Source organism: Eptesicus fuscus, chromosome 11 (assembly GCF_027574615.1).
Source record: "Eptesicus fuscus isolate TK198812 chromosome 11, DD_ASM_mEF_20220401, whole genome shotgun sequence".
In the NCBI taxonomy this organism is placed as follows: domain Eukaryota; kingdom Metazoa; phylum Chordata; class Mammalia; order Chiroptera; family Vespertilionidae; genus Eptesicus; species Eptesicus fuscus.
This window is the reverse complement of record NC_072483.1, coordinates 80,156,165-80,171,614: the sequence shown is the minus strand read 5'-3', so window position 1 is coordinate 80,171,614 and position 15,450 is coordinate 80,156,165. Positions and strand designations below refer to the sequence as shown.

Genomic DNA, 15,450 nt, shown 5'->3' with positions numbered 1-15,450 from the left:
TTTCATATAAGAGGAGGAACAATATAAACAGGAATGACATGATAAATTGGGCTACAACATAGATTTCCTGACTCATAATTCACTCTCCTTCATGGTAGATTATATTGCTGTGTAAACATTGCACATCATAGTTTTTATTAGTTTTATTTAAATATTCACATACCATACAATCTACCAATTTCAAATATACAATGTATTGGTTTTTAGCATGTTCAAAAAGTTGTGCATCTACCACCACAGTCAGTTTTAGGTTATTTTCATTACTCCCAAAAGAAACCTAGCATCTCATAGCCATCACCCTTCAATCTCTTCATACCCCCAGCACCAGGCAACCACTAAATCTATTTTCTGTCTCTATAGATTTACTTATTCTGGACATTGCATATAAATGGACTTATACAGTAAGTTTTTCATTGTGATAACCATTTTCACTTAGCATAATGCTTTCAAAGTTCATCCAAGTTGTATGTATTAGTACTTCATTTCTTTATATTGCTAAAAATTCCAATTTATGGATACACATTTTATCAATAAATTCATGACATTTAGACTTTGGGGCTATTTATGAATAAAACTGCCATGAAAATTCATACACTGGAAGGGGGCAGTCCCTCAGCCCGGCATGCCCCTTCTCACAGTCCAAGAGCCCTCAGGAGCAGGAGGCAACCCAGCAATCGGGAAGGCAATGCTCCCATCACACCTCTGCTGCCACTACCTGCAGCGCAAGCCTCGGCTGGCCCTGGTTACCTGTGTCTCGGGTGTTGGCTGGGCAGCCGCCATCCGCAGCTTGCCTGCACCTCGGGCCGGCCCTGGGCGGCTGGGGGGCTAAGGGCACCTGCCTGCCAACCCTCAACCCCCAGACTCCGGCAGGGCTGAGGGGACTGGGCACTGCCATCTTGTGGCTATGGGCACCGCCATCTTTGTGATGGTGTAATGGTCAGTTTGCATATTCCCTCTTTATTAGGATGTTTTTATTTCTCCTGGATACTAGTATATACTTAGGAGTTGTTGTTGAATTATATGGTGACTGTTTAACCATTTGAGGAACTGCCACACTTTGCCAAAGCTACTGTACCTTTTTACATTCCTATCGGCTATGAGGGTCTAAGTTCTTCACATCCACACCAACACTTGTTATTCTTTTTCATTATAGCCATCTTGGTGGGTGAGAAGTGGTATCTCTGTAGTTTGGATTTCTCTAATGACTAATGATGTCTAGAATCTTTTCATATACTTATTGGCCATTTGTATATATTTGAAGAAATGTCTATTCAGATCCTTTGCCCATTTTTTTAAAAATACATTTTATTGATTTTTTACAGAGAGGAAGGGAATGGGATAGAGAGAGAAACATGAGAGAGAAACATCGATCAGCTGCCTCCTGCACTTCCCCCACTAGGGATGTGCCTGCAACCAAGGTACATGCCCTTGTACCGGAATCGAACCTGGGACCCTTCAGTCTGCAGACGGACGCTCTATCCACTGAGCCAAACCGATTAGGGCCCTTTGCCCATTTTTAAATTGGGTTAGTTGTCTTTTTATTGAGTTGTAGTTCTTACTATTCTAGAAACAAGATATATGATTTACAAAATATTCTTTCATTCTGTGGATTGTCTTCTTACTTTTTTCTTTTCCCAGGTGAGGAAGTAAAGGTTTATCAATTAAGGAAATGGTGCCACACACAGAGTCACAGGTGAGCTCATGCTCAGACACCTGGCTTCCTGGTGGCTTCCATGTGGTGGGTGATACAGAGGACTAAAGGAGTTAGGGTCCTGGTTGGGGTCACACACTATTGATTGGTCAGTCTTTTCACTTTCTTTTTTTTTTTTTGTTTGTTTGTTTGTTAATCCTCAATGGATATGTTTTCTGTTGATTTTTAGAGAGTGGAGGAGGGAGGGGAAGAATGAAACATCGATGTGAGAGAGATCTGTTGGTTGCTTCCTGCACATGCCCCAACCAGGCTGGGCATCAAACCTACAACCCAGGTACATGCCCTTGACCAGGAATTGAAACCAGGACCCTTCAGTGCACAGGCCAAGGCTCTGACCAGTGAGCCACACTGACCAGGTCCTCACCTCCTTTATGATGCCTTTTGAGGCACAAAAGTTTGTAATGTTGATGGTTTCCAGATCATATATTTTTCCTTGTGTTGCTTGTGCTTATGGTGTCCCTATCTTGGGACATCATAAATTCTTATTTAATTATTACAATATTTTCTAAATATCCCTGAAAGCCCAGACAAACAGGACACCATTATTTGATGAAAATAACTAAAGTCACTAATGCATATTTGCCCCAGTAGTCCCTTGGCATATAGCTGTCCCTCAACTCACAAATAAACACCCGCCCTGCGACCACACACTCTTCTTTCGTTCTCTCACACACTATCTTGCAGTCTGCCTTCCCATCGCAGCCATCTTCAACTCCGCCACTAATGCATGGTTGGGCTTGTACCATGTCTCCTCTGGGCTTCCATTTATTCTGTGTCCAGATCCCTTAGTTGGAGTAACTGACGATGTTTCTTTTCATCAGAAACAAAAATCAAGAAATGACAACTTTAAGTGAAACATTTTACGTACTACATTTGAAAATTATTTGTTATGAGAGAATTTATTATGACACTTGTGTGGGTGTAGTGTATGACTCATAAATTCTACTGCATTTGGGGAATTCATTCTTTACAAACTTTTACCATGAAGAGGGTAGTAACTCCTTTGTTTTTACATATAGCTAAATTGAGCCCTGGAGAATTTTAATAATTTATTGCTGCCCTAGCTTGTTTTGTGCAGTGGTTAGAGCATTGGTCCCCGGACTGAGGGGTTGTAGGTTCGATTCTGGTTAAGGGCACATACCTCGGTTGCAGACTTGATGGAAAAATATCTTTGGGTGAGGGTTAACAAAAAAATAAAAATAAAATAATACCAGAATAAACTGTTTTTCCATGCTCAAAACTGTAAACCTTTTGTTCCACCCTATATTTTATTCATTGTTAGCTTGTAAGCTCAATGAGAGAAAGGTTCTTGTCTGCTTCTTTTTAGTTCCCATAGTTTTTAGCAGAACACTTACATATGTAACAGGCACAGAACATGTATTTGTTTAATGAATGATTCCCTCTTGCAGGGTCACAAATTTAAAAGGATTAAAAACAGTGTCCCTTTAGAGTTGCACAGATTAAAGGAAGTAGAAATATAAATTTCATATAATTAAAATGTACTGAAATTACAGATTTATTTTTTTTTCAGACAAGGAAGTTAGGTTTACTTTCCATTGCTTAAAAAGTTTTCATACTTTGAATTTTTATTAACTCTGATGCTTTATTAACTCATCCTGTCCCATCTCTGAGACATGAGAAATAACATGAGATTGTATTAATCAAAATGACCTTACCAGAAATCACTACCAGGCTGGTAAAAAATGGTACACTTACCTGAAAGTTTAGACTTGATGCTGATTCTTTTTTTTTTTTTTAATTTCTTTATTGATTAAGGTATCACATATTTGTCCTCATCCCCCCATTCCCATCTCACACCCCTTCCCACACATGCCCCACTCCCTGTTGTCCCCAACTGCTGGTTAGGCGCATATGCATGCACCCAAGTCCTTTGGTTGATCTCTCCCCTTACCCCCACCCTCCCCTACCCTCCCTCTGAGGCCCGACAGTCTGATCCGTGCCTCCTTGTTTCTGGGTCTGTTCTTGTTCATCAGTCTATGTTGTTCATTATTTCCACTAGATGAGTGAGATCATGTGCTATTAGAAATACACTTATAAGAACCGAAAATGAGATAAGCAATAATGGTTATGGTGACAGGAAATGAATCAGTCTGTAGTGAGTTTCTTTCTGGGCCAACAGTTCTTTTGAGACCCAATTACAATGTCCAACAGTTCCTTATGTGTACATGTCAGCACTGACATTACAGTTCTGGATGGTGGACAAACGGTGGTAATGCAGGTCCGACTCTCTCTGGTTTGGTCCTGGGCAACCTGCAGTGATGCACAGCTGCTAACTGCTAGTATGGGAAGACCAAGTCAGCGTCTTCCATCTCTGGACTGCTTCTCTTCTGTCTTCATGGCTGGAGTAGTCCTGTTGATTCCTCTCTGTTGCTGGAATCCACATGGTCTCGGAGTTGTTTTCTGAAAATATACAAACATATTCTCGACCAAAAGTTAATAAAGGAATATTTTCTATAAATTCGACTTGGGATCCTATTTCATTTTTTGCCCAAATGATTTTCCTCTGGCTTGTTTTGACACCTTGTGTGTTTTTCATGGGTGTCTTGCTTTTAGCCTTACAATTAATTTTCTAAAGTATTAATTTTCTAGATATAATTTACTTACAGGTTATTTTTCCTTACATGATATTCTTCTACTATACCCTCCTTTTTTGATTTAAATGTTAGGAGGCTTTTGAAAATTTTATAATGTAGTCTTGATGGCTTTTACATTTTAATTTTTTGCTCTATAGTATTACTGTTTTAGGTTCATTACATGGTGCACAATTTTATCATGAGATGAAGTACCAATAAAAATTTTAGTTAACACTTTAGGAACACCTTTTTGTCCAGTACAATTAATTTTTCTAGAATATTCGCTTGTTTCAACTAGCCAATTTAAATTTGCCTGAAAACTTGACTACTATTTTACTGTCAAATTTGTTACTCTAACAACAATCTTATTTTACCCTGTAAATATTAGTTGAAGGGATTATTTGCCTTCTTGAGTAGGTCCTGAGCATTCCTGGTGGTAGGCTGGATTTAGATATCGTAAACCCACTTCCCCACACCATGGGTATAAGACAACTCAAACAATTCTTGTTGGAGTAAGAGGGCAGCTGCTGTCGGCCTAGTCTCTGTCGGTCACCTGGGTCCTGATCTGAGCTGGGCATGGGAAGCACGAAGCAGCCATGGGGGCAGGAGACCTCCCTCAGGAGGGGATAGGGTTCAGGCCCCTGCAATGTTGGGGCGGGGGGTGAGGGTGATGCTGATACTTTTAGCATTAAAAATAAAGTACCTAAATTTGAAGTGAGCCTTTTATCAAAACTGTACATAAACACTTTGCTATTATCTGCATGCCATCTATCATCTTTATATATTAACCATGGCTAATTTTTAAATATAGTCTCAATATATCCTTGGTTCCATGAATGCTTGGGTTTTTTCTAGTAAGAAAGAAATAGTTAAAATGATTAGGATGTTGCTTAATAGTCCATGCAGTTCTATTGCCAAATGCAAAGAACTCTTAACTTTTTTTAATATTGGAGGCTATGTGGTATAGCCCTGAACAGTATTGTAAATTCCTTACAAATCTTTTAACATCTCTAATTCTTTATCTAAAGTCAGAGCTAAAACCAAAATTCTTGTCTTACGACTCCTACTATAATGTGCTGACTCACTTCAGGAGAACTGAATTTTTAATCTTCCATGTCTAATTTGTAAATAATTAGCCATAGCATTTTAAATTAGTTTAAAACAGAACTATTAAAATAATAAATTGTTGATTTTATAAACTTATTTTTCAAAAGCACTTGGACATTGATTCCCATTTGAATCATGATTTTCACAAAGTCCCTCTGGTTTTGTTGAGTAAGTGGAATAGGTCACAACTTCTGTGGGTCTTTACAGTTTCAGCATTGAGGTAGTTTATGAAGCAGAATTTAAAATTTGAAGACAGTTTCACTCTTTAGTCAACACAAAAATTGCTTTTCTAAAAGTAACTGTATGTAGGAGGTGTATCTTTCCTTGAAAAACAGTTCAGCTCCAGAAATCCATTTAGTTGAATTTCATATGTAGAAGTTTATATAGGATCACTTCTTTGAAAGGCTTATGGTGTAACAATCTGGAAACATAGTTTCAGGTGGGTGTTTGGAAAGAAAGGAGAATGGGAAGAAATGGGATAAAAGGTTATCTAAAATAATTGGGATAAAAGGTTATCTGAAATAATGCACAGTCATGGTTGCAGTAGTCTTACCTGCAGGAAAACAAAGCATATACATTTTGCCAATACTTAAAAAATAACAACTTTGTTTTAAGATAGTACTAAAGTTTTCTTATTGAAAGGTACTATAGATTAATTAATTAGCCACATATTCTAGGTGGTTGTCATAAATTGTGCAGTACATTTCTATAAATCAAATAACATTTTTCTAATTCACTTATATTAAATACTTTCTTTGAGGGGACAGTATCTTTCCTATAGTGCATGCTATATATTTAAAAAATAACTTGGTTTATTAAAAATAGCATTCAAATAATTTGATATTCACAAAATTGCAATAAATTAGAAAATATAAACATTGAACTTAAAGCAGTTTCTCTGAGTTCAATTCAGTAAATGTACATAGGTAATTAATATCCTATCTAATAAAAGAGTAATGTGCAAATTGACTGTCACTCCAACACACAAGATGGCTGCTCCCATGTGGTCAAAAATGGCTGCCACCATGTGGACACAAGATGGCTGCCACAAGATGGCCAGCAGGGGAGGGCAGTTGGGAGGGACCAGGCCTGCAAGGAAGGGCAGTTGTGGGTGATCAGGCCAGCAGGGGAGGGCAGTTTGGGGGGGATCAGGCCTGGAAGGGAGGGCAGTTGGGGGTGATCAAGCCTGCAGGAGAGGGCAGTTAAGGGTGACCAGGCTGGCAGAGGAGGGAAGTTGGGGGTGACCGGGCCTGCAGGGAAGGGCAGTTGGGGGGAACCCTGGCCTGCAGGGGAGAGCAGTTGGGGGGGGACCAGGCCTGTAGGAGAGGGTAGTTAGGGGTGACCAGGCCTGCAGGGGAGGGCAGTTGTGGGCTAACAGGCTGGCCGGGGAGCAGTTAGGCATCAATCAGGCTGGCAGGGGAGTGGTTAGGGGGTGATCAGGCTGGCAGGCAGAAGCGGTTAGGGGCAATCAGGAAGGCAGGCAGGCAGACGAGCAGTTGGGAGCCAGCAGTTCTGAATTGTGAGAGGGATATGCGACTGCCAGTTTAGGCCCGATGGGATCGGGCCTAAACGGGCAGTTGGACACCCCTTGAGGGTTCCCAGATTTTAGAGGGTGCAGGCTGGCCTGAGGGATTCCCCCCCCCCCCCGTGCACGAATTTCGTGCACCGGGCCTCTAGTTATTAAATAACATTGAAAAGATTCCCCTTTGCTATATGCTGCCTTCGTTTTTGGTAGCATTGGTACAGGCATTTTAAAAAATATATATTTTATTGATTTTTTACAGGGAGAAAGGGAGAGGGAGAGAGAGCCAGAAACATTGAGAGAGAAATATCAATCAGCTGCCTCCCGCACACCCCCTACTGGGGATGTTCCCGCAACCAAGGTACATGCCCTTGACTGGAATTGAACCTGGGACCCTTGAGTCCGCGGGCCGACGCTCTATCCACTGAGCCAAACCAGTCAGGACGGCATTTTATATTAATACAAAGAATTTATAAAAATACATAAACACATTTTCAGATTTTATTTGTCTTATAAATGATTAAATCTTACCAATTCAAGTAATAGAGAATTAACTTCATATATAACTTTTCTTGCCTTCCTTTAATACAAGCATGTCAAACTCGCAGCCCACAACGAATATTTTTGCTGCCCAGTCAATATAACGGTATGTAAGAAATGTCTTAATAAAAATTTCGTAACTTAATTTTTACAATATCCTGTTACACATAATTATTAATAACAAACAAACTACTATGTTCGCTAATGACTGATTACTATAATCGTGTTGCAATTCATTTCCCTTACTGGCTTTATGTGCAGGCGTGCCATTTCTCTCCACCAATACTAGCAATGAATATTTTAACAGCCAATTGCCACGTCTTTAGTCTTGTACTGACTTATTTGGTGTGTGCCACAGGAAATATTTCGCTTCCGGAGATCAAGAAAAATAGGTTTATTTGCATTACGCTTATTAATTTGTGCAGTTATTCAGTGTCTGGTAAGTTAATGTTCAAGAAAAAATATTTTTATTAAAATGTTCTATTACTTTATGTTAACGATTACTCATTCAGCCCTTTGTATTCAGCATGTCTCTATCGAAATAAACCTACATTTCTATAAACATTAAAGCTTTTGTTTTTTTGTGGCCCATATAAACTTAAACCTTGTTTATTTGGCCCGTGTTATCCTTTGAGTTTGACATGCTTGCTCTAATATCTAGACTAGAGACTGAGGTATGGGTTTGTTCTTCAATTAAAGGAGAAAGCCCTTGGTAAGAGCACAGAGAAAATTATTTCTGAAAATTATGTCAGAATACTTAGCTTGATAAAGACACCAAGTTTATTTTATTTATTACATTGCCTGTTCTTTTACTGTTTTCCTAAAAATGTATATAAGCTCATTTTGTTAAGGTGTGATCAGTATAATCTAATAAAGTTTTTATAGTTGAAGTTGATATGTGTATTGAGTGTGTGTACATTATATAAATACTGATATGTATGTGTATACATAATTTGAATATGTGGTATAACTACCTGATTTCAGTGAAGATACATTGTATTTAATACCAAAAGACTATTATTAGCATCAGAAACCTGGAGCATTATTAAATTTCCAGTATTGACTTTATAAATCTCCTTGTGCTAGATTGGACATCCTATATAATAAAGAGCTAATATGCAAATGGTCATCACACCATAATGGCTCAGACACTCAACACTGGGGAGAGGGGAATGGGGACCAGCCAGGCACAAATGAGCTCATGAGAGAGGAATGGGGACCAGCCAGGCTGCAGCCCGGGAGAGGGACAAGCCACCCACCCCACAGTCCCAGGCGCCAGCGGCTGCACCTGCAGCCCAGGAGAGGGACAAGCCGCCTGACCTGTAGTCCCGGGTGCCAGCGCCTGTGGCCTGGGTGAAGCCGCCTGCCCACGGTCCCCTGCAGCTGCGGCCGGCCCGAACGAAGCCAACCTGGGTCCCAGGTGCCTGTGACCGGCCAGAGGAGGGAATCCTGGGTCCCGGATGCGGGGCGAGGCAGAGGTGGTTAGGGGTGATCAGGCAGGCAGAGGGGTTGGGGCGATCAGGCAGGCAGGCAGGCGAGTGGTTAGGAGCCAGCGGTCCCGGATTGCGAGAGGCAGTTGGACGTCCCCCGAGGTTCTTCCAGATTAGAGAGGGTGCAGGCTGGGCTGAGGGACTCCTCCCCTGCCCCCCCCCATGCACGAATTTTGTGCACCGGGCCTCTAGTATCCTATATAATAAAATCCTAATATGAAAATCACCAGAACGGAGGAATGACTGGTCACTATGATGTGCTCTGACCACCAGGGGGCAGACGCTCAATGCAGGAGCTGCCCCCTGGTGGTCAGTGCGCTCCCACAGGGGGAGCGCTGCTCAGCCAGAAGCCGGGCTCATGGCTGGCGAGTGCAGCGGCGGTGGCGGGAGCCTCTCCTGCCTCTGCTGCAGGCAGGTGGACATCCCCTGAGGGATCCTGGACTGTGAGAGGGTGCAGGCTAGGCTGAAGGGACCCTCCCCCTCCCCCCCAGTGCATGAATCCATGCACCGGGCCTCTAGCGATAAAGGTAAATGACAAGTATTTAAGGTTAACAACCAAAAGAAAAATTGTACAAGGAAAAAAGTAATGGCAAAGGCAGTGCAACGTAGTTATTGATTAGTGGAAAGCTGAAGTCTGTTGTTTAGCACCTCAACGTTTTACCACTTTCTTTAGTAAGTTAATCTTAACACTTTAGAAAATTAATAAAGACATGTTGAAGGTGTTAAGAATGTGTTAGCAAGGCTTTCAAACAGTTATGATACCATAAAAATGAAATAATAAGTACCAAATAACTGTAGAGAGTATTATGTGTTGCTCATAAGTGTTTCTAGGTATACTTCTGCAAAATATTTTTGGTGCTACATTTGAGTATGACAAAATAGTTATTTAAGTTTTAAAGTCATGTGCTCAAATGTGCCTTTTGCTATGGTTACCGTGGATATTCTAAACTAATGCTTATATGATTTCCTTAAATCCTTGGACTTTTGAGTTGGTAAGAGTTCAGGAGGAATGTATAGTACACTATGGAATATTATGCAGCTGTAAAAAAGAGGGATCTCACCCACCCTTTGGGACAGCATGGATGGACCTGGAAAGTATTATGCTAAGTGAAATAAGCCAATCAGAGAAAGACAAATATCACATGATTTCGCTTATTTGTGGAATCTAATGAACAAAATGAATTGACCAACAAAATAAGACCCAAAGCATGGAGGCGTGGAACAGACTGACATACCTTGATGTGGTGGTGGGGGGACGGGAAGAGATAACCAAAGAACATATACTTATATGCATAGCCCATGGACACGGGCAATAGGGAAGTGAAGGCCTGGGGGAGGAGTGGTGAGAAGCTGGGAGGAGGAGGGTAAAAGGGGGGAAATGGGAGATATCTGTAATACTATCAACAATAAAAGGTATTTTAAAAATAAAACTTTGCTCCTACCATTTTTCTTATCAGAAAAATTATCCTTTCCCCCCACAGTTATCAGTACTATATTGCAGAGCACATTCTCTTATTTTAAATGTCATGGAAGTGCTTGTTTGACATTTATTGGGATGTTTAATTAAACTACATTTTAAACTTTTAAATATCTACTGTCTTTACTGTGTAAAGTGATACAGCCCTATTCATAAATTTCTTGAAGGCTTCTAAGATGGAAAGGAAAAACTGCTTTATCTACTCTGAAAATTAGGAGAAGGGGCTATTAAACTATTTAATAACTATAACAGCAGTTAAGAGGAGAGCTATGTAATGAGTAAAAGACCATCTCCAGGTATTCTGGCCTTTTATCATTTTTTTTTATTGATTTCTGAAAAAGAAAGGGAGAGCGAGAGAGGGATAGAAACACCAATGGTGAGAATCATTGATCTGCTGCCTTCTGCACGCCCCCTGCTGGGAATCAAACCTGGCTGCCGGCCAGTGGTGGTAAGCGCATGTCATAGCAAGCGGTTGAATTTCTGGTCAGTCGAACTCTTGAGGGGACAATTTGCATATTAGCCTTTTATTATATAGGATTGCTTTTAATCAAATGGTTGAGTGAAAGTATAATGAATGATAGCATAGGCAAAAAAAAAAAAAAGAAGAAGAAGAAAGAAAGAAGGAGGAGGGGCTTGAAATAAAGTCTTAAAAATGGTTGCTGCCAGGCTGGCATTGCTCAGTGCTTGCGCATGGACCTATGAGCCAGGAGGTCACAGTTTGATTCCCAGTCAGGGCACATGCTTAGGTTGTAGGCTCTATCCCCAGTGTGGGGCATTCAGGAGGCAGTTGATCAATAATTCTCTCTCATCATTGATGTTTCTATCTCTCCCTCTCCCTTCCTCTCTCTGAAACCAATAAAAATGTATTAAAATAAATAAAAATGGTTACTTACACTCTGTCTACAAAGGAAGTACTGTGATGATAAATTTTATTTATCTTCATTTTCATTAAAATGATGGGAAAAGATGGAGAAAAGTTTGTGGATTTCTGCTTTTATTTGGCTTGACTTAGTATTAATTTCAAATGAACTCATTTACCTATTATTATTAAATTGTTATAATATTGTTATTACTTTCACTTCCATTTTCTCCCAGACCAAAAGTATGTGCAACATTTAAAGCACGTAAATTGTTTTGTTGTTACTGTTGCTTTCTATTACTTTTGATGTCTTTCTTAAATTCCTTAGTATAAAAGAGAACAGATCATTAAGTATACAACTCAATAACTATCACAAATGATAAAATTATTTGATAACTTTAAAAAAGAATTATTTTTACTCTTTGGAAATATAGGGTAAACAGGCAAAATTTAAACAAAAATAGTAATTTCGTGTAAAAAGTATCTGGGATTTTTTTAAAAATTGTCAACCGGTATCTCAAAATTATTGAAATACAGTTTTTGGTTCATAGTTTCAAAATGTTATCCATGATTTCTGCTACTAATTTTTTTTTACATTGTACAAGTATTCCTGAATCTTTGATCATGGGAAGAGAAAAGTAATATAAAAAGAGGTAAAAGTCAGCATCCTATACATATCTACCAAATCTTCCTCTGTTTAGTGCTACCACTTATAGTATACTAGAGGCCCGATGCACGAAATTCGAAGCCCTGCCCACCTGCCTCAGCCGGCCCTTGCAGCCCCAGCTTCGTTTTCCGGACAGTTGTTCTGCTGTTCGGTCTAATTAGCATATTAACTCTTTATTACATAGGATAACTTCCCATACCTTTTTCTGTGCATATACCTTTACGACAATATTTTTCCTTGTTTTAAACATAAATCAGGGGTCTATTTTATAGTATGTTCCATGGCTCACTGTTTCACTCTGTTTGGAAAGTTTTATGTCAACACATTATAGATTTTATTTGTATTTACTGCTATAATTTTTTTAAAGGTCCTCCTAATGATAATACTTGTTTCCAGTTCTTTGCTATTATAAAAAATGTCTACAGTGAATATCCTTGAACATATATTTTTGTGAACTAGTCAATACAGTACGATTTTTTAATTGATTAGTACTTTCTCTGTATTCTAGATGTTACTGTGTTAATTATATGTGGCAGATATTTTCTCCCTGTGCACTTGTCTTGATGGCTTTTGCCATGTTTTAAGTAATTATGTAGTTAAGTCAGTTGACCTTTTTCTTTTTTTATCTGTTTTATGGATTCTGAATTTCTAAATTACTTTTATTCCTTCCCAGAGATATTTTCACTTTAATTTTTAACTATCACTTGTAAAACATTTTTTTATAGAACCCTGTAAATGATGGCAAAATGTATTAGTATGTGATACATTCTGATGGCATGTAGTAAACACTTAAGGAACAGTGACAATTTTGATTTATCAGTTTCAGAGTTACAAAATAAATGTAATGAAGTCTGGAAAAGCATTTTGGGTTTTATGTTATTTATACAATCATTGTAGGTAATTTTTACTATTAATAAATTCATTTTGACAAGTAATATGCTAGGCACTGAATGATAACAGTAGTCCAGAGGTAAGAAAGAATCCCTTTCATTGTGAATCCTTTATACATGATGGCTTCCCCAGTTATCAGAAACTTCTCTCATCTCTAGGTAGCTGCTGTTGCCATCCAGTTCTGATAACCCAACAAATATACTAAGCCTTTAGCAAAGCAGGGCTCAAAACTAAAAAACAAACAAACCAAAAACATTAGCCTAATTAAGTTATCCACAATTTTGTAATTTAAAATTTCAAAAAATTTTTATTTTGTGTGTGTGAGTGTGTGTGTATGCATGGTGTTGCATACTATACATAGTGAGAGGAATCAGAACATTAACATTTTCACTGTTTGGAACCTCCAATTTGGCTGTGTGGCTAATTATTCCACCTCTCTATCTTGATAACCCACAACTTGGGCTCTTGAAACTTGGGCTGATTTTGCCCTACACCAGTAATTTCACATGGGAGTAGCTTATAATTTTTCTGTGTTCCCCCTCCCCCTATAATAAGAGGGAATACTCTTATAGGAGGTACCATGAAGCCAGTATCTCATAGACCCTATCATCAGCTCATTTCTCTCTACTCTCTCTTCATACCTGATTGGTACAGTTTGAACAATTACAACTTCGCTCTTCTCCCTCCCCTTGTCAGTAGGGGAGATTCATGGAAGAGAGGAATAGTCTAGTTAGAGTAATCTCTCATTGGGAAGAAATGGCAAGGAAAAAGTGTTTTTCTTTTTTGAAGGGACTGAAACATTTACAGCTCAGCAAATTTGGACAAGTTTTATAATAATTAAGCTACATTATATTTTAACTAGATTTTTTTAGTATATTTGCTAACCTAACCACCACATAATACCTATTAACTTGAAATTTGCCTTTAAAAGCACAAAGCACTGTAGTGCTTGTAACAGTCTTCCATATTATTGTAGGTGGCTAAATGACCATGGAATCTGGAGCAGAGAACCAGCAGAGTGGAGATGCAGCTGTAACAGAAGCTGAAAACCAGCAAATGACCGTTCAAGCCCAGCCACAGATTGCCACATTAGCCCAGGTATTAAATACATGGAGAGATTCCAAGTTGCTTCTCGTCTAAGAGGAATATGTTTCAGACAAGAGAATTTCGTTTTTATTACAGAGATATGCATAGAATAAGCACAGACATTCTTAGAATATCACAATTCCTATTTTAGTATTAGACCAATTTTAGAAATGATAGTATTAATTCAGTTGCATCTCAGAAAAAAAGTGATTTGTTAAACACTGATACCCTATTTGTAACAACATGATTCAGAAAATTACATTTTAGTGGGCAGATTAATTGTCTCTCTTAAACAAGGGAAGAAAACCTTATAACTGCTTTTTTTCATATCACGCAAATTTATTTTGAGACATAGGAACGCAGATAATCTGAAAGGCTAAGTTTATATGTGCTTAAACTAAAATTATAGGATAAGTAAATAAATTGACACACAAGTAAATTTCAAGGATGATAGTTTTTATTTCCTGTATATTTTAAATATAATTCGTGATTCTTTTTAAAAAATATATATTTTATTGATTTTTTACAGAGAGGAAGGGAGAGGGATAGAGAGTTAGAAACATCGATGAGAGAGAAACATCAATCAGCTGCCTCCTGCACACACACACACCCCCCCCCCCCCCCACTGGGGATGTGCCTGCAACCAAGGTACATGCCCTTGACCGGAATTGAACATGGGACCCTTCAGTCCGAAGGCTGACGCTCTATCCACTGAGCCAAACCAGTCAGGGCCATGATTCTTTCATTTTGTCTTTGTCTGAAAGTCTGTCTCTAAGGTTGTATTCTCTCATCCTGATTTTTTGTTCTTAGATATTTTTCCTTAAATAATTTATTTTATTAACAACTGTTTGAACATATAGGAGAAAGATTGCTAATATAAATACCAAATAGCAAAAATAAAAATGCTAGGTAAGAGTATGATATTGCCTGTTTCATGTGAAGTCTCCAGGAGAAAATAATCCTGGCAGAGGCTTTGGGATATCGTACCTCAGCTTCCCAAAGAATTTTAAAGCTTTCCCAGAGGAGTCACTGAGCAAGAATAGCGTTTTGGGAAATAGATGGCTAACCATAGATGGTTACCACACTGAGTTAAAGCGTGAGGCAAAAACTGGACTTCCAGCAGGAATATAATTGGGTTGATCTGTGTTCTCCTGAGAGCACCCAGGCCCACTTCCGGCCTTTAGGAATAGAAGACACTTGAGGATTAAGTAAATGTACTCAGATGAGGCAGGTGCAGGAACAAACCAGGAGAACCAGGGCTTTCTCAGTACATGGTTGAAAAACATGCACAGATAAGAATCTGGGCTCATACAAGCATTTGGCCCTCTAGTAAGAAGATACAATGCCACCGGGGATCTTGATGGTGACAGCACTCAACATGTCTCTCTCACATCACACTATTCTTTCAGGCCTGATGTCATTCTGGAAATTCCTTCCCCTTACTGACTTTCTTGAGAAGTTCGTGTTCTTACCAGTAAGATAGTAAAGCATGATTTCCAGTGGTTT

At 39.1% G+C, this 15,450-nt stretch overlaps 1 protein-coding gene across 7 annotated transcripts in view; it reads left to right on the top strand.

Moving 5' to 3' along the window:
• Window positions 1-15,450, top strand: part of CREB1 (cAMP responsive element binding protein 1) — a 58,304-nt gene that overhangs the window by 8,368 nt on the left and 34,486 nt on the right. For 5 of the 7 annotated variants that reach the window (XR_008557528.1, XM_028151148.2, XM_008145232.3 and 2 more), the window contains exon 2: window positions 13,835-13,956. The exons of 1 other annotated variant lie outside the window; for it this stretch is intronic. Coding sequence is in view for 5 of the 6 variants with exons in the window: in XM_028151148.2 (XP_028006949.1) it covers window positions 13,843-13,956 (114 nt within the window). In the remaining variant the exon portion in view is untranslated. Of the gene's footprint in view, window positions 1-13,816; window positions 13,957-15,450 lie in introns of all 7 variants that reach the window. One more of the 7 variants, XM_054723469.1, reaches the window with a different exon arrangement.